General features: G+C 37.5%; 2 protein-coding genes across 2 annotated transcripts in view; one reads left to right on the forward strand and one right to left on the reverse strand.

The window, feature by feature from the left end:
- The window catches only part of LOC140743187 (uncharacterized), a 109,010-nt gene that overhangs the window by 1,218 nt on the left and 87,690 nt on the right, over window positions 1-20,102 (forward strand). Inside the window, exons 2-7 of the mRNA XM_073074243.1 lie at window positions 72-239; window positions 548-662; window positions 1,603-1,811; window positions 2,607-2,730; window positions 3,422-3,528; window positions 4,145-4,234. Of these exons, the coding sequence (XP_072930344.1) occupies window positions 72-239; window positions 548-662; window positions 1,603-1,811; window positions 2,607-2,730; window positions 3,422-3,528; window positions 4,145-4,234 (813 nt within the window). The remainder of the gene's footprint in view (window positions 1-71; window positions 240-547; window positions 663-1,602; window positions 1,812-2,606; window positions 2,731-3,421; window positions 3,529-4,144; window positions 4,235-20,102) is intronic.
- Window positions 9,817-11,566, reverse strand: LOC140743189 (uncharacterized). The gene is made up of 2 exons (XM_073074255.1): window positions 11,292-11,566; window positions 9,817-11,134 (listed from the first exon to the last, which is right to left on the reverse strand). Exons 1-2 carry the CDS (start codon window positions 11,422-11,424, stop codon window positions 9,843-9,845), a joined length of 1,425 nt encoding a protein of 474 aa, XP_072930356.1. The 5' UTR covers window positions 11,425-11,566; the 3' UTR covers window positions 9,817-9,842.

Below are 20,102 nucleotides of genomic sequence, written 5' to 3' on the forward strand. Positions count from 1 at the left end.
CCATGATAAAAATACTATAACCCACATCTCTTCATGTCATGCCATAAAATAATTAATATATTGCCGTTCAGATTGAAAGTGGTGATGGGTTGCCGGCGACAGTGTGTGGCGAGTGCAAAGCCAGGGTGGCCAATGCCTTCGACTTCAGGAGCCGGGCGCTGCAGGCTGATGAAGCACTGCGGGGGCTTGTCAGGGTGGTGAAGATAGAAGAAGTTCCTGTGGAGAATGATCTGTTTGAGGTTATTAAAGTTGATGTTAAAAAGTTTTTGATTATGTATTATAAAAATTATACTGTAAATAAACACGATGTGTCCACATAAGGTATCCACACATGTGTGAGACATGACAGACAGGTATGAGAGGGCCGAGTAGCGACGTGCTCCTGAAGTCGAAGGTGTTGACCACACCTTCGACTTCAGGAGCACGTCGCTACAGGCTGATGAAGTATATCTTTGTATTCTACATATTAAGTGTCTTTTTCGATAAAAATAAAACCTGTAATACAAATAAATTTAGTCTATGAAACACATTTATAAAATGATTTCAGTCCTCCAATTTGGATGTAAAGACTGAGGAGTATGTGGCTGATGCTGGCGATGACTATTTGGACTTGGAGTTTACTCAGCCCCTGACTAATGGAAGTGAACCAGTCACAGACACAGGTAAGTTGAGGGGGAGAATTTATATTTTGTAAGGTGGTGGACCTATTTTTTAGAATAGGAAGAGGCTTGTAAAGTTACTGGTAGGCATAGTTCTCGTTTCATAGGCATACTTTGTTTCTACAACAAATCCTCTTCCAGTTTGCCAAAACTGGCCACTTTGCCACTTAGTTTTCCAAAATGATGTTTCCAGTTTAAAAGGTTTAAACACTGTCATCCAATAATAATAAAGCTCAATGTATAATGAGCCTTTTAAGGACTTATGATGTTATTGCATTAGTAAACATTGTACTAACACTTAGACATATATACCAAAAATAGGTATTATGTTTTTTATTGAATTGATTTCATATAGGCAAACTGGTTACTGTTACCAGTGTTTTATAAAAGATTTATAAAAATGATACTGAATTGTTATGAATAGAAATCGTCAGTTCTTTTAGCTTTTACCGGACTGTGGAGAGTATTGTTTTTAAATCTTACCTATATTTAAATAAATGTACATAATGATACCTTAATTTGCAAATCAGCCAACTCCACTTTTTGTCAAAATGTTTTTTTATTTATTTTGATAGTAAATGGCGTTGAACGAAATCAAAATAAATAAAAAAAAAACATTTTGACATAAAGTGGAGTTGGCTGATTTGCGAATTAAGGTATTGATCCTTTGTGGTTCTTCTCCGGCGGCACCACCGCTACACCTATTTCTGCCTAATAATAGCAGTGTTAAGCGCTGCTGTGTTCCGGTTTGAAGGGTGTAGTAAGGAAGACATACTTTTCCGATGCGTTCCAACTTAGTCCTCAGGGGTATCTAATCCTACCTGGGGTTGATTACAGATGTCCACGGGTGGCAGTAGCTATCATCAGGTGAACTGCATGCTCGTCTGCTACTCCTATGTTATAAATAACATGATGCGTAATACCATGTGGTTATGTGGTCCAGGTGTCGGCGAGGGCGGTGAGGGTGGTGAGGGCGATGAGTGCGGTGAGGACGGCGAGTGTGTGGACGGGGGCTCGGCGGACGGCACGTACTGCCCGGCGTGCGGCGCGAGCTTCGCGGACGCGGCGGGGCTCACGCGCCACGTGTGGCAGCGGCACGCCGACCTCATGCCGCCCAAGAAGCGCGGACGACCCAAGCAGCTGCTCACCAGTGTTAGTATACAACTGTATAGATCATTTTTTGTAAAGGCGATGATAGTACGAGTGTAGTTCAACCAGGGAGGTACGAGTGCAACACTTCTTTCTAGTGTAAAGGGTTTGCATTTCAATAGAAGTGTGTGGTTGCCGGCTGACTTACATATAAAGCATCCATCTTTCTTCTGAGGAGTGGCCACACATCTCTGATTGGCTTCAAGTAGAACCCTGTTTTAGTGGCTGTAATCACTTATCAATATCAATACATCCATGGCCACTGTATTGCAAGTTGCTACTTCATTCATACCTTATAAAAAATTAGATATATTACATTTAATTCTTTAATATCAGTAAAAAAGCAACTCCAAAATACCATTAAAATTTATATACCTTTTGTACTAAAAATTTGTGGTAAATCTTGGATATGCCTATATTAATATTATCGTATTCATAATATGGGTAAGTATGTACAAGGAGTAGTGACAACTACATAGAACTAATAGTTGTCTTTGGCTTGCATTTGATAAAAACTAAAATTGTATAATTAGATTTTCTTTTGATAATGACACTCAGAAGGATTGTATTCACGAGATTAATAATAAGTAATAAATGAAAGAAAAAGCTTATTTTTCAGTAAATGTATATCATTTTTGGTGCTTACTGTGTACACGGTACTTTTTAATGCTGAGTATAAAATCGACATTTTTATGATTAGTCCAGAACCCACTGCGAGTGAAATAGAGAATTAATAAAAGCCAATAGCACCAGTAATTGTATTGATGTGATATCGATGGTGCCTGTGCGGTGTTGCAGACGGTGGCGCGCGCGCTGTCGGAGAAGGGGCGGCGCGCGGCGGCCGAGCGCCCGGCGTGCGCGCTGTGCCGCGCGACACACACCTCGCGACGTGCGCTCGCACTGCACATGCACAAGCACAGGGGTACGCGCACACACACATCACACACATCACACACATCACACACACACATATATATCGCTAACACACATACGTACACGTATACTTGCTCACACAAATTCATAGAGAGGAAGGGAAAAAGAGAGAGAAAGATATCTCTCTTACTGAGAGAGTGAGAGAGATATTTACAAACACACTCAGGTACAACTGGTGGCTTGCATGCAGTCATTAGAGTCAAATTGGAAAGCAACAACCGTCTATGCAGTAGACCTTCTTAAATGACTGGCAAGACTCACAAGGTGACTAACTAGAAGATATAGATCAATTATAATATATACTGCTCTAAAAAAAAATCGAATTACGGTGGTTCCACGAAGAAGTTAGTAGTCATAACACCAGATTACACCAATTGCACTAAATTAGGTCCGACATATGAGATCCTAATCAGGATCACGTATCATATGATTCATATAAGTGTCTTTTTACCTCCAGGAATTGAAATCTCTCACACACATTCCAAATAATACTCAAATACATTAAATATAGTAAAATTATTTGTGGTTTGAATCATATTACACCGCAATCAGAATCAGTCATTATAACGGCTGTTGATATGTTCTGGCTTAAAAGGGGTGAGAAGACAAAGGCGTAACATTATGTCATCAATACGAATGTTGTATGCTAGATACTAGAATACATTTTGTTTGCTTTTCAGATGAGAAGGTGTTGAGCTGCGTGCAGTGCAAGAAGATGTACCTACACAGGAAGGACTTCGACCGGCACCGCTGCAGCGACGGCGCCGACGCGGAGACACAGCAGGAGGTGCCCATTCTTCCTTCCATTATTGTTAGGGTGCTTTGAAAAATTACATTCAAAAGATGGACAGTATCATATATTTTTTTACATGGAGACCTGTACTGGAGAGTGGTTTTTAAGGGCTGGATATACATCCCTTCTCCATTTATAACTCATCTATTAGGATAAATTTGTGTCATGCCAAAATTTATATTTTAGCGTGACTAGAGATCGAGCTTACATCCTTGTTGCAATCAATGAGAATTGTGTTACAATAGCTTAATATAATGTCTTGTTTAATATGATATAGAGGCAAAAGTGACAAATAGAGACCACGAGACCCTCAGCATTGAGGAAAACGAAACAAGAAGCAGGAGGAATATGATACAGTTAATTCCTATTAATCATGTGTTTTTATACTGACATGGGGGTATCCAATGTTTAGAACATAAACACTCAATTTTCCAGACCATGTGTGTATTGCATAATTTCTAATTAATTATCACTCGCTGTAACGGTGAAGAATAACATCGTGGCGAAGCTATTCAAACAAAGACCTCACGTGTTTAAAGTCTTCCAATACACACCTGGCCAGGTAAGACGTAAGATCTCCTGTTACTATGAGAGGGATACCGTGTTCCAGAACGAGCCGCCGGGCGGGCAGGGCGCGCGGCCGCAGCGGCTCGCGGCGGAGCTGCCGCTGCCCGACCTGCTCGTGCAGAACCACGACGCCGTACGTACTTGCTTCACTTGTACAGCGCCAAACTGCTGGTCCGCTTTGAATATAGAAACGAGTCGCGTCGCAACACCACATTGTAGATATTAACGGGACGGAGACAGCGCGAGACTATCCCGGCACCCCCCCGCTGCCCGCTCTCGTCCGCGAGCACATGGCTGCATTAGTGTGCCCTTACGTTACAGAGTATATGCTAACTAAACCTGCGCGCAGGAGCGCTTCAGAGCGGACTAGAAGTTTGGCGCGGACTATACTGTTTTACTTGCTTCTGTGCTAACTTTGAACTTGGAATAGCTTAGTGGTTTGAAATGATTGCCAGTGGGTGTGCAGTGGTTGAATTTCAGGCAAGTTGCTCTGATTGAATATAATTATTCATCACTAGTTTTAACAGTGAAGGAAATCATCGTGAAAAAACTCTAGGAGACCTATGCCCAGTAATAGGGCAGCAACCACATGGAATCCTATAGATTCCATGAGGTTGCTGCCCTATTAGTTGAGATTTAGATTTCCAAGTTCAAAGTTAGCATAGATGAGCCATGTATTCAAGTGTATAAAGTTTTTGAAAAGTGGTAAAGCCTTTCGTAATTTTGTTCAGAACGCTTCAGTATCACACCTATATCTGAATTTAATATGCCTGTCAAAAACAGCATAGCTAACGAAGAACTCACTGACGTCGCATATGTTTAGTCTGTACTAACGGTCCCGAGCATTCCCGAACGTCAATCGTCCGTCAAGTTGCTCCATACTTGGGCAATATCCAATTCTACTTTGCATGGTGGCAGATTGCAGGCGTCGTAATTGGGTAACTTGAGAGTCAGAGTTGTGGAAGTTTCGTCGTTTTTTATTTAAATGTCTTTGTAAAAATGTTCAGTCGAACTGAATCTAATTATTAATTTTCTTTTCATTGTACAATCTGCACGTGAGTTCTTCCAGCATGGGGAATACTTTCTCAGTATCAAAGGTATAGCTGCCCATATCAGCGAAAGCTTTTTGGTAGCGTTTAGAATTCTTTAGCGTTGTCAATGGTAGTTTTTTGCCCTTGCGATATAACGACCATTGAATAGATGGCGTATTTTGTAAACGAATCTGACGTTTTCATAAAAAATTAAAATCTATGTACATTTCCAATATCAGACGTATTGCTATAATATCGACTATCTTTTTTTTGCAATTGCTACACTTTTGACCGTTACTCCACATCAGAATCATATAATGTATGTTTTATACAGTTTTGGCCGTATTGCTATGTTTCATGGTTTTGGTCGTGGACTCTGGTACTATCAGGCAAATGTAAAACATCTTCATCTTCAGGTAAGTGCAATTCGTGAGATTCTTTGGGGATCTTTGGGTAAGAGCTGCACACGGCTTTGCACTCCTTGTTTTAAGTTAAGGTTTAGGTTATTTTCAAAGAAATCTTCAAAGTCTCCGGTTGCCTCGTTTTCATCCTCCTCACAGTTGGCGCCTCTGCCATCTGGTGGCGTAATTTTGTAAGAATGAAAAAAAGTAAAGACTTTTATTTATTACTTAAATTACGAGATACAAAAACAAAAAAAAATAACATTATAAAACTTCATCTAATAAAATAAAAATAAGTAAAATTAAATAATAAATTAAACCTATAATATAAAAATGTCGTCAAAAATCCCCACTTGTGGCATACTGCCCAGAACGCTGGCAGCGTTGCCTCGCTGTATAGCGAGGCTAATTTTTTGGGCAAAAAAGCTGTCAGCCCTCTGGTCACCCGAAGCGGGGATAAGCCTGTGGGACAACTTTTTCATGAAATGTTTCATGTCAGCAGACCACGGACTCAAGGTCTCAGTCGCAAGCGCTGCAAATTCGTAATCTTTTATAATTGAAGAATATTTGCGGCGCTTGAGAAACTGAGTGCGGTCGGCTGCAGCCCTAACACTACTGCAGGTGTCATGTATGTATGTTGGGGCTAGAGTGTCCACACATGTAACATCCCACACCAGGGCGCGACCCAATTTCCACGGCACAAGATTCGCAACATCAGGTCTCTTGCCGTCATCTCTGCACAAACCACTCGGTTCTAATAAGGCCGGTACAGAGACGGTGGCAAGAGATAAATGCCCAGCGCTCCTGGAGCAGACCTATGACGGCCATTCCTATCCACGCTTCGGCCACGTAGGCGACGATGAGGTTCACAAATCTTGGCACCAAGCCGGAGACCCACTGAAATTCTCAGTGTCGAAGCATCCAGAATGGTGCCAAGATTTTGGAAGGGAAGTGCGTGCAACCAGTGACCTGAGTCTTCTCCGGAAACAGCCAAAAGTCTTGCTCGCTCCGTATCGTCTGCACAATGATCAAGGGGACAGGCAAACGTGGATGAAATGCCAGGCAGGTTCCAAGTTTTTTGTTGAGAAGCATCATCCACGGGAATACTTTCTAAAGGAAATGCGACCCTCCAAGCCTCCACAGCCTCACTCAAGCTCGCCACCCGAACATCAGCTGGGTTTATATTTAAAATTTCGCTGATGAGGGATAACGAGCTGTGAGTGGAAGCCAAGAAAGCCGGTAGGGCCACACTTGCTGTGGATCGTATTCCTAACCCTCCAAATTTACGGCAGGCAAGCCTGTCGCCAAGGACAATCATCATTAATATTTTCGCTACGCATTGTTTAAAGGACTGTCTATTAAATTTGTGACCAAAGGGAATTTCCAAACAGGACTACAACGGAGCAAGTAAAGAAATTTGGTGTAAAAAGGCAAAGGCGAAGAATGTAGATAGCAAGTGAGGTTTTGTTTCAAAAAGACGTCCGGATGATTTGTTAAAAAGTTCTAATTTAGAATTTATTATAGACGTTACTGCATCCTCTAATAATGGAGCTTCTAATAATGTAAGATTATGACTAGATTATCGAAATATTTGGTGTTAATGATTTGAATTTTGCTACTATGTCTGAAAAATGATCTGAAGTTACGTGATTCGAAATGAATCAATGACAAGCGACACGATCAATGACTTGCTTAAAATCTTAAAATACCGTGGATGCAGTACCGCCTAGATTGCCGTCATCAAGGTACCATACATTCAATTTAGAATTTAATTGATTAATAATGGGAATTATAGCCAAACTAAAAATAACTGGACCAATAGGGTCGCCTTGCTGACATCCCACGGAGGAGTCGATTGCAAAATTGCCAGACATTAATTTAGTAGGAGCGCCATAGCATTGCCAGATATAATCAAAAATTTCAGGTACTTATTTTTTAATTTCGGATAGAAGGGCACCCCTATGAACCGAATTAAAAGCATTTTGGATATCTATTTTTAGAAAAACACTATATTATCGACTCCATTTAAAAACGTACGTGCAGCATGTTCAGCGGCCTCACAACCACCTTTGACCCCAAAACCAAGTTTTCGAGGCTTCAAAATATCGCTAATCCTCGAACGGAACATTCGACACCAAAGTTTTGAGACCATTCTTCTTGAAGTGCTACCACTGCTATGGGCCGAATACCACAATCCTTTTTATTGAAAGCAATAAGATTGGCACCGTAAATGACAGGGGTGATTTCTTTAGCCACATTGCCTGATAACATCATGTTTTGTTTATAAGGGATGTTAGCTCCCTTACGAGATATTTCCCAGCATCACCGACTAATCGGTTAGTAAGGTCTTTTAAAGGCTGAGGTGTGATGCCGTCTAGACCTCCAGCAGAGCCATTAGGGAAGGAACGAATAGTATTTATAATATCTTCTCCACTGACTGTCAAGGATTGATGCTGGGAGGGACTCGAAAAATCAGGTAGTTGTGAGTCCGCATCTACAGTGGGATGTTTATCACGGAGAGCTGCTAAAGTATCAGACGAATGTGAAGCTAAAGTGTCATCTGAAAACAAAAGTTTAGCTGCTCCTTTAATATTGCCATCAGAATTTTTATTCTGTATTATTTTATTTAAATTTACATTTGGACCTTTATTATTAACCGTGGGCATTCTAAAAACTTCTGTAGAAAGTCTGATTTAAAAGAAGGGCTGTTCTTTTTTTAAAATGTAGAGTAGATTTTTTTTTTCTGCCACCTCTACTGGATGTGACCACCATACTTTTTTCCCGTCCATTTCTATTTCATTTCTTATAACCATTGCTTTTAACTCTTTAAAATAGTCATATATTTGCTTTCAGAAAGTAAATTAAGGTCATTCTTCTATAATCGTCAATGAACCACAGAAAATATCGAAAATATCGTCCATGAGAATAAACAATGATACAGTAATCTATACATTTAGGATGTCAAGATACACAATGCCAGGTTAAACATCATCATTATCATCATCAACAACCCATTACTGTCCCACTGCTGGGCACGGGTCTCCTCTCATAATGAGAAGGATTAGGCCATAGTCCACCGCACTGGCCAAGTGCGTATTGATAGACTTTACATATCTTTGAGTTTTTTTTATATAAATCTCTCAGTTATGCAGGTTTCATCACGATGTTTTCCTTCTCAGTTTAAAAGTGATAATTAATTTCTAATACGCACATAACTTTGAAAAATCAGAGGTGCGTGGTGCCTGGGACTTGAACCTCGAACCCCTCGATCGAGAGGCCGAGTTTCTTAACCACTAGGCTATCACTGCGTTGAGATTAAACGCACTTGATTAAACTTATTACCAAAAATAGTGTTGTTACCTCCATAATTTTATCGATTAATGTCCAGTATTCGAGTCGATGAACCTTTTTTTTTTTTTTTTTTTTTTGTTGACGAGGGGGAAACCTTCAAAAGGTACCCAACGCCATGGGAGTGACGCCGGGTTATGTGGGATTTTTACCGCACTAAAACCCCCCCGGTGGCCGTCCTCAGCGTTTGGTGGAGAACTCCGGGATCTCCAATGGAACACGACCGGAGTCCTCCTAACGCGATGCCCTTTTATCGGGCTCTGCCCTGGGGGGAGCAATTTACGCTCCTCTCAAATCCCCTGGTGATTACAGCGATATGCGACCACACAAACCGCTGTCCTTCCCGGGGTCGCTTGCTGGACGGTTTGAGCTCCCACTCTTGCCGCCCGCAAGCCCGGAAGCCCCTTTTAGTCGCCTCTTACGACAGGCAAGGGTTACCGTAGCCCTATTCTGGTCCCGGTACTACAGGGACAACGAGTCGATGAACCTGGCGTGGCAACGTAGCTTTTGTGTTCAAATTATTACCCAAATTAATAAAATACTATATTTTTATAGATGATTATTTTTTAGTATTATAAAACAAGTATTACGAAATGTACCTAAATACGTAAATTAAACAATACACCACTCAGCATAAGTCAACAAAAAACTCAAATGGCATTTATAGTGCCACCAACTTATCTGTTCAGTTGACAGGGTCGCTAGTGCAGCGTCCAATGTTACCATATAATTATATTTGCCTACTGAAGAGGGAGTTCAACAACTTTGAGACCTATGATTTTTACTAGATAAAATATGTAAAAAATATTTAAAAAGATAAATAACCTTCGTAAACACCCTAAAAAAAAGAATTAGGTTAATAATGTTAAATTTTAATTCTTAAATGATATTCTAGGACAGGAAAAATAAAAAGTCCAGAATTATTTTAACTATAATTATTTATATTTTATAAAAATAAAATTTATATTTTATAAAAATAATTATGGTCATGATCTCTAACTTCGAGGGGCTCCACACCAGACATCCCTGAGCGAAATAATGACGATGCGCCTGAGGTGCCTGTGCCAAGTGATTTACATAATTCGTCATCAGAGTCACTTGAATCGCTTTCGCTATCACTATGCAACTTAATAATGAATGGTTCTTCTAAATATCCATCATTGTTCCTGTATTTTTCTTCAATTCTTTTTACGTGGTGACAATGGTTTTTCCACTCTTCTTTTGTTATTTTATCGAATGCATTCTGAATTAACTGGGGCATTTCAGCACTAGATTTACCAACATTTCGCTCAGCGACATTTCTCTTCATTGAACTCCAAACCATCTCGATTGGGCTCAAATCACAGTGGTATGGCGGTAACCTGAGAACAGAATGGCCATGACTTTTTAATAGATTATCTATTTCATATTCAGGAGCTGGTTTATTACGCTTTATTAATTCTTGCAGTTGAGGTTTCGTCATTTGCTCAGAAAATTCTATATTTCTCTCCCTCAGCCACAATTGCATGACAGCCTTAGTGTGGTTTGAATTGGGACATTTATTAACACAAATGCTGTGATAGGGGGCATTGTCCATCACTATAAGAGTATGCTTATGCAGGTTCGGCAGCAATTTCTTAATAGTCCATCTTTTAAAATTATCATTATTCATTTCATCATGGTAGTCACCGCTCTTAGTGTTTGATTTAAACACAAGAAGAGCATTCTCTACAAAACCTTCTTCGCCTCCTGCATGAACTATAATCCACCTATTCCCTTTTGATACTGGCTCCAAATCACCTTCAACATCTGGGCCTTGCCAACATTTGTCAGTTGAGTGAGATGAGTGTATATAGGTCTCATCTAAATAAACGACGGGTTTTTTTTCTCCAGACTCATTCTCACGAATTTTTTGTAAGTATGCAGCCCTCCACGCAGTTATGTCATTACGCTCACATAGCACTTTTCTATTTGTTTTAGTTTTTTTAAAACGAAATCCTATTTTATGCAGCAGTTTTCTAAGTGTTTCACGTTTTGCAGAGAAATCAATTTCTTCTCTAAGTATGTTTAATAATTTTGGTATAGTCGGAATTTCTTTCCTAAATGAATAAAATTCATGAATTTTTCTCCGTATGACGCCAATGTCAAAATCATCAATGTCCAATTTTCCTGTTTTTCTTTCTCTATTCTTACCGGGAGTAGATAGTTTGACATTACTTTCTTCAGCTTTTTTCTTTTCATTCATGAGCTTGTAAACAAATCGTTCGCTTACTCCTGTAGCAAAAATATAAATACATGAAGTATAAAAAAACATTTACTACCAAAAATACTCAGTGACACTTTAACTAAGTAAAATAAAATAACTGAAATATTTACGCGGGACTTTCTATTAATTATAAATTAACTATCAACACTTCATAGCAACACTAACCTGTCGCAGCTGCGACGCGTTCTGTCACTTTCTCAAACGGTATTTTCGGAGCTAGCAGGCGTTTTTCTTCCCTCATGAAATCTAAAACCTTTAAAATAATGACCCGTGCATCACTTTTGAGAGGCTTAGGCATTTTTAATCACTTATTACAATTATATTCGAATCGAAAAACAAAGAGCACTCACACTTCAAAGAATTGACAGCGGAATGACATTTCAAAATGGCGGTCGGCTTTGTTTTAGTTCCAGATTTGTCTACTGAACAGAAAAGTTGGTGGCACTATATGTTCTGATCTTATGTCATTTCGGTATAGTATCGCAATGATTTGGAGAGTATGAACGTATTTTTTTTTTTATAGTATTTAAGGATTTTAAACCAACTTTCCAATGGAAACTGGTTATCTATAAGTCGCCTCTTATGTAGGTCCAGCGATTATTTCGCGATGCCTCGAGCAATCCAAATGATTCAAACTTGGAAATGGAAATTGGATTTTTTTACTAACGTTTCTTCATCATTTAGTCTTTTTTTCTCTTAAATTTCTTAAAATTGTACTTTCTGCAATTTTTCCCATAAGTTTCTTTTTTCTTGGAGAAATAATTTGTACTTGTGCCGAAGTCCCAGGTGTGGGTTGTAGACCTGAAGTTTTAGAGATGATATGAAGTTTCTATTGATATATGAAGTTACCAAATGTCTTGATGGCAAAAAAATATCGTCACAAATAAAGCAGGTATTGCATCTTTCTTTAATAAACGCCGGCAACTTCTTTGTATAAAACATTTTTCCTCGAAATGTTTGCTACATATTGCTGGCAATTTCACAGGAGTCCATTCTGCCCGATTTATTATTTTTATCCACTTTTCACTCACTTTATCGACTCGGTATCCTTGAAAAGATATAGGTTATACAAATATTATTCGAGTTATAATAGCAGGGCACTTGACATAAAAATTTAGAATATTTTAATTCCGTTATAATCCATCAACCACGTTTATTTCCTGTTTACCGAAAGGAAACAAACACCATCCCCTTTATACTATTTTAGTGATGCATTAAATGATCTTTATTATTATATTATCGACACATTAATCGATATAATATAATGTCAATATTTTGTCAAGCCCTAGAGCGTAAATAAATAATTTAATTGTCATATACAGGAGAAAAATGCTGAAAGGAGTTACGAGGCCGATTTTGATCAAAACTAAAACTGCATCATTACTTTATTAAAATAACTTTTTCCCTAGCCGGGAATCGAACGACTTCATTTTGAAAAAAATACACCCTCTATATTATTCCACTATCTGATAGTGTTGCTTATAGGGATCAAAATCTGGGAAGTAATGATAAATGACAAACTAAAGGAAAAGCCTCAATTTTAAGAAAATACATATTTTTTTATATTAATTTGGCAGTTAAGTTCCCGCCATTCATCAATTTAAACATTTCGCGTATTAACAATTTTTTGGCTCAATGTTTCAAATCATTCGAAATGGACCTTTTGTTCTTCAAGAATTTATATTTTTATGTCCGACTTAGTTAAGGTCACTTTTAGGACCATTAAAATAGATTTAACTTGCTATGGGCGGAGTTTCGTTTAATACAGATGTAAAATTGACAATTTGCGAGAATATCTTTTTCGAGTCAAATCCGTGTGATAACTAAACAAAGAGATATAGAAAATTATATTTACTGTTGAAACGTAGTTATAAACAACAAACAATAACAATTTCCTATTTAATCACTTTACTATTTTTATTAAAAAATAAATCCTAAAAACGGCGGTAATTTACTTGCCAAACTATTACTTTCTCATACTAAGCCGTATGTCACGGTTATAACATCGAATAATTAGTTGATTAACCGACACATTCTTCAATGGTATGACTTACGTATGTTTCTAAAGAATTACACATAAATCATTTGTTATGTATAATCCTTAAGGATTAGTATGGCAATGTATGGAAAAATATGTATTTTCTTCAAAATTTTCCTTTTCCTTTAATTTGTCACATAACATTACTTCCCAGAATTTGATCCTTAAAAGCGACACTATCAGACGGTGGAATAATATAGAGGGTGTATTTTTTTTTAAAAATGAACTCGTTCGATTCCCGGCTAGGGAAAAAGATATTTTAAAAAACGAATGATGCAGTTTTAGTTTTTATCAAAATCGGCCTCGTAACTCCTTTCAGCATTTTTCGCTAACCCTTATAGTTTCGGATTTGGCCCTGAAGGCCCGTTTTAAAAATTCACCCTGTATATTTTGGTAATTTTACATCTAGCTATCTCATAAGTATTTGTAACAAGATAAATTAATATGAAATTGGACGAAATATTGCTTAAAAGCCTGGGATAAAAAATCGTATCTACTCGTACTTTCACAGGTAAACTTCTGTGGATTATTTTTCCTTGTAACAGTACACTGGACAATAGAGCAAGACACCATTGTAACAAGAAGTCAGCAATATATTAACGGTAGTATTATTTTCGGTAAAATATTAAAACGTCTCGTGGTCGTGGGAGCTTAGGGCCGCTTATTCAGAGAGAAATTGACATGCCTTTATGACTTCTCGTGGCATCTCTTTCTCTCTAGTAGATTGTCTATATGGCTAGACATATGTCTTTCTCACGCTTTGTTGGTCTTTAACGTAGCTAAAAAATCTAAGTACAATACTATATTTATATATATACTATTATAATAATTCATCATGAATTACTATTTAGTAAATTAGTACTCATACTGCACTAACGCTGGATTGTAACAGATATATACAAGTTTCTCGGTATTAAGAGGTAGCAAGCGGTTGCGTTTGTTTTCGTACATTAGACCAGTTTCAGAAAAAAATCTTTCGCTGTACATGTTGGTGCTGAAAGATAGATTTTGCCCAACTTTGTCAAATTTGGGTATTGTTTAGCGTTAGCTGCCCACCATGAAAAAGGGTCACGATTGCGGACAATTCGCAATACCTGGCTAGTATTGTTTTCCTTAGCTACCTTCCAAAACAATCTCAAAACGAGCTTTGCGAGATACACCTGACGCTGTCTCTCGTCCTCTACATTTTTTTTAACTGAACCGAGTTTAACCTAGCCGCCCGATCGTTCGCGCGTGACCTTCGCAAGCGTACTTCTTGCGATGCACCAAACGACTCTGTCCCGCCGGATATCCGGTATCCGTTGCAAACTGGTACACTGCTATCTGTTGCAACACTAGTTATTACTGCTGGACCCCCATAATCAATTTGGCATTTTATTAACTGAAGGAATAGAGAATAAGAGCTAATATTTTTTCGGAAAGAAAGACATAGACCAATAGTAACGGCACCGATGTTGTACACATTGGTGCCATTACTATTACCCACACCTCCTTGAATAGTGTGGATTTGAGCAAACAGTTGTGGATATGATCTGAATGTCCCATCCATTACATAATGCTTATTTTTTTTTTATTTTTAATCTCGCTTCCGCTGAGCAAAACACAAAATTTCGAATATTCTTACTGGAACAATCTGCGACCAAAAATTTATTAAATTGAATAGGTTAATTATTTCAGTAATATATCGTGCACATATTCTGCTCGCACCAGCTTCTGCATTTCAGCGTCTATAGATACCTGTTTTGATTAATGATGAAATGAGTTTACTAGCTGCTGTGTCCACTGTCCAGTCCTTTTTCTCTTATATCTAACAAACTTTTTTATATACTGTTGACGAAGGTTCCTTTCCTTTATCTTCACAAGTTTTACTTGGTTCATTCATTTATTTACATAACCTACTGCGAGACTGTTTATCAGAAGAATCCGGAAAATGTCCTGATTCATCATATGTAATGTCTCCTGGTCGCGATACAGTGGGGTTTTCAGTCTTCCTTTCATTCTCTAACGAAACTAGGATCTTGTGCTTTAAATAACTCTAACCGAAATTTCTTCAAAGATTTTTTTGTCTTCCATCCCGTTTGTATAAGAGCCACGCTTTGTTGATACATGTATCCAATAACTGAGTGAATATGATATAACCACCCTTGGCTCTCGAAAGGGATTCGGTATAGGGATATAAACGTATGTGCTATATCAATCCCTCCCTTATGCCTGGTGTATGCTTTGTGTACCGCCTATTTTTTTCAATAAGGTAGGAATCAACAAAGGAACTGATCAGTGTTACTACTTTATTGTCGCTTCACCTTACTACAGCAACTTTATTAGGGTTCCGTATCCAAAGGGTAAAAACGGAACTTGTATACCGTTGTCAAATAAATGATCAAAATAACTTTATTTTTTAAAGTAGTTAAAAATATTACTTCATTTTTTTTGGTGCCAGTCTGTTTCTTCTTGATTTGGTAAATAACCTGCTTTTGAAAAACTCTGAACGCAAGGAAGCTGCAGGTATACATAAGTACTTAAAAGCCAATTGATGTAAAGGACGTGGCAAATGTTATATGGTGCGTTTCCCCAAAAATAATTGTATCTTATTTCCTGTGGATGAGGGGCATGTCTACGTATTGTTTAACAGTTAATGTGGCGGACGAAGTGGGCGTTGTAGATGTCGTTTTTGATATAACTTTTTGATCAAAAACTCCCCATAGATCATCTATGTCATTTATATTTATATTTTGTTGGATTGTTTCTGTTGCAGTACTAGTACTCCTAGATGCACACTGCCTACCTTGTACATACATTATTTACCCTGCACATTGTTCAATAGGCTACTATTGCGTGTTAGCTGTGTAGGGCTCCGGTGGCTCGCAGCGTCTAAAGGGTGAAGGCTTATGCGAACTATTCGAGGTTTTTTAATTATAAAAAAGGAAGTTGGAGAAAAACAGCGTTCCATTATTTGTAAGTAGTCAGAAGTGACATATAATATATTTCTTTTTAAAAATACAAAAATATAAAAGGTAAAAATATATAAAACCTTTTTCCTTGTAATCAGTCTTCATCGTCAACAAGCTGCTTTTCAGGCAATCCGAAGCCTGTTTTTTTTTAGAACAGGGATCCGCTAGGGTACTCAGAGATACCCATTTGTGCGATTCTAAGCCCCCAATCTTCTACCGATAATATCGCACAGAATACCTTTCAGTTTAATTCCAATATCTGTGCTTTGACGCTTTTGTAGTATATATTGCATTGCTCGTGTTAAAGGTCGCGAAAGAATTGGGTACTCCTCCCCAGACAGTTCGTCTATCATTTTATGAATTGGTTTTAAAAGTGGAATGATATCGTCAATGGCAGCCCATTCAGTGGCTTCTAAATTTTCTGTCTTATCATTAACGAAATAAGAGTTGCAGATAATGGGATTCTTATCTCTAAAAATCTTTCTAACATGATAAGAATGGAGTTCCAACGGGTAGAAAAGTAGTTTATTAAATTTATTAATGGCAAATCCATGTTCGATTGGGTTTTGCCTTAATTTTATAAGTGGCGACATTACCGTGTTTAAAATGAGTGTACAAAGCGCGACACTTATTTAATACTAGTTTTTGCCCGCGGCTTCACCCGCGTTTAAAAGAAAATAATATAACATACTAACATACATAAAACTGATAATTCATAGCTTCAACTTTGCTAAAGATCATCACTTGATCAAATGCATATTTTACGATTCAATCCTTACTAATATCGATTAAAATAATCGATGTTTTGGGTCCAAAAGATCGATTCTCCGATTAATCGATCTTACATCGCCATCCCTAGTTCCCGTGGGATTTCCGGGATAAAAACTATCCTATGTCCTTTCTCGGGTCTCAGACTATCTTTGTACAAATTTTCATTAAAATCGGTTCAGTGGTTTGGGCGTGAAGAAAAGACAACCAGACAGACAGACAGACAGACAGACAGAGTTACTTTCAGATTTATAATATTAGTAAGGATGGTATTCAGATTCCTACAATTTGTTATTGACTCCTGAATGAGAGATTTAGAGTGCGGACAACACAGCGGTGGTGATTTTTTTAAATAGTTCGTAACGGCTCATTTCATATAACTTGTGTTATCAGTAACTACCACAGATATTTTTTCTAAGCACCTAGGATACTTTGATAAAATATTAATAATATTATCACTAATGTTTTAAGCACTGTGATTTTATGTTATTTCTTCCGTACCTAGCACACAGCTCTTCAATTTTAAGTCATGTATGAAGTAGAGATGTGCCGAGTCAGGTCGACTCGAGTCAGTACTCGAGTACTTACATAAACTCGCATACTCGAGTACCAATAGTGATACTCGAGTACCAGTAATACTCGAATACTGACGATACTCGTACACTACAACTACTATTCGTACAAGTAAAAACTTGTTTAGTGTAATTTTGTGTAGTGAGTGGCGTTTTTTTTTTTGCTCTTCCGTGCTATTGGACTGTATGTTGTGCAAAGTACTCGAGTACTTTGTGAATACTTTGGACTCGAGTACTGACTCGATTCTTTTTTATATGAGTACTAAAGTACTCGAATACCAAAAATGGCAGACTCGGCACATCATAAGTATGAAGTGACTGGTTACGGTAATGTAACATTTGTTGCTATCTGATGTCCATAAATCTGCGGCAATGGACAATGTGATAATGTGGTAATGGACGTTTGCTATTATTCCATTTAGGTTATTTAAAGCACTTTCATACCCCTGCAATAGTAAAGTTTCTGATATTTTGTACGACTAGGTAGGTTGTAACGAGGCTGCAATAAGTTGACAAAATTAGTGAAACCTAACTCGTATATTCCACGTGTGATGAGAGCTGATAATGATGATTCATGAAAAATCATATTTAATAAGCGTCGGTCGAAGGAATCGCTGTCAATATCCTTTTGTGTGGCAGCATACAGTCATAACTAGCGTTGTCTTTTAAGGGGGAGGAGGTTCATCTGTAGTAACTTCAATGTTTTGTTCTGCTCTTGGAATCTGTGCATTTTCTTGTGGTTTTATCTGTTGTTGTAGTTCAATTATTTGGAAGGGTCCTGTCTTTTTAAGTGGTCATTCCGGTTTGTTGAATTCTTGTGTAACACAAGGTGCCGTGGCCACACGCTGCCCTACTCACGTCGGTAGGGCTGCCAATTTTTTGAAGAAATAGTATTTCGCCAATTAATTTTAATGTACGAGTAACTAAACGACGAAGTAACGAAACGAGTAGTTACTCGTAAATACATTTTTCTGATAACTACTTTCTATAATATATAACGAAGTAACACCGGCCGTAGTATTTTTAAAAGGGCGTGACCTCAGCACCGCTGACGTCACAATTGTTGTTATGTTGGTGATGACTCATAATGAAACCTTCGAAAGAAAACCACCCGAGAATTGTTGAGCTTCGTATATTCTTCGGGCAGCGTAACGCCGTCCTAGGTCCACACTGTTCCATAGCTCTAGCAATAATGCCCCGATGTCGCCAGTGAGGCCCTTTTTATAAGGGCCGGACGTGCACTTGTTTTCATATTTTAAGATGCAGGTAGATTACCTCAGGTGTTTAATCATTTCATTTTATAATAGGAGAACTGCCGTATTTGCTCCCACATATACGTTAAGAACACATATTTTATATTTTTCTGCAAAATTTTTCTATAATGTATATTATACTTACTACTTCTTGGTGTGTACCAAGAAGACGTATATTGTATTTTTCAGATGATCTCTTTTTGAAAACATTATCTTGAAACGAATTTAGTGGATGAGTACATCTGGATTATCGATGATATACTATACTATAGTGTCTTTAGTATGAAATGATATGTGGTATAATTATTTTTCTACAATATATAGTACAATCGACTAAAATATAAAGTACAATACTATATATTTTCCAGTGGCAACTCCAAAAATTCAACAAAATTCAGTAAACGAGCGTCAGTCGAGCGGCATGATGAGAGTCCGGTCACACGACGTCCCTGCCCATTTCACTCGCTACTTCACTCGCCACTCGACGAGTATGTGGCCGCCCGGTATAATTTATATTCAGTCGGCAATTATTATTACAATGGTTGATTGTTATTCAAACATCAGTTGTTATTCGAACGTCGATAACACTGGTCAACAAAAAAAAAAAAAAAATTGTCACACGAAAAGTTATGTCAAATTTTGAATATACTAGGGCCTACAAACAATAATACATCAAGGAAATAAAATTGACACGTCAGGTATCTTTGTGATATAGAAACATATATTTGATATCTTTGTAGGTATATATAGAAAAAATTGCTACACTTAAAGAAGGAATTGTTAAATGTACAATTTATAAATGTTATTTTCGAGAATATTTAGCATCTGAGCATATTGAGCATATTGAGAATAATATTAGATATAAGTTAAATATGACTTTGCATACTGCAATGTGCAATCATAAATTTCATTTGATCGATACTAACTCGTTTAGTAAGAATTATTATTTGACAGGGGATAATCACTATGTCCCTAGATTTTATAAAAGACGGATAGCTGTTGTGCTAGAATATTATTTTGACATTTCTGCCAAAAACTTGGCAACTAAACCTGCTTCTATTGAGCAGAATAATAATTTAAAAATATTGACATCCAATAATTTTAACTTGACATTGGATAATTTAAATTAATTGATAAGACAACAGAGTGCACCTCTGGCAATTTATATAATAATAATTTACAACCATTTATGTCAAATGGTAATTCATTTAATAATATTGACATTTTAATAAATAATAATGTGAATAATTCATATGAATGTAATAATAACAAACTACTTAAGAATAAGAAACATACTTCAATCAAATACTCTATCAACCTGGTGCATCAGAATATTCAAGGTATGATAGGCAAAGATCTAGAAATAGAATTATTTTTAAATAATAGTAATGTAG

This window comes from Epargyreus clarus, unplaced genomic scaffold, assembly GCF_041222505.1.
Source record: "Epargyreus clarus isolate Ecla_fem2 unplaced genomic scaffold, WU_Ecla_fem_2.2 ptg000007l, whole genome shotgun sequence".
Lineage (NCBI taxonomy): Eukaryota > Metazoa > Arthropoda > Insecta > Lepidoptera > Hesperiidae > Epargyreus > Epargyreus clarus.

Bases quoted from the DNA above. Each gene is read 5' to 3' on its own strand.
- LOC140743189 (XM_073074255.1), bottom strand. From the start codon at position 11,424: ATGCCTAAGCCTCTCAAAAGTGATGCACGGGTCATTATTTTAAAGGTT. The intron at 11,135-11,291 runs GTTAGTGTTGCT...TTTTTGCTACAG, and splicing joins ACGCGTCGCAGCTGCGACAG to GAGTAAGCGAACGATTTGTT.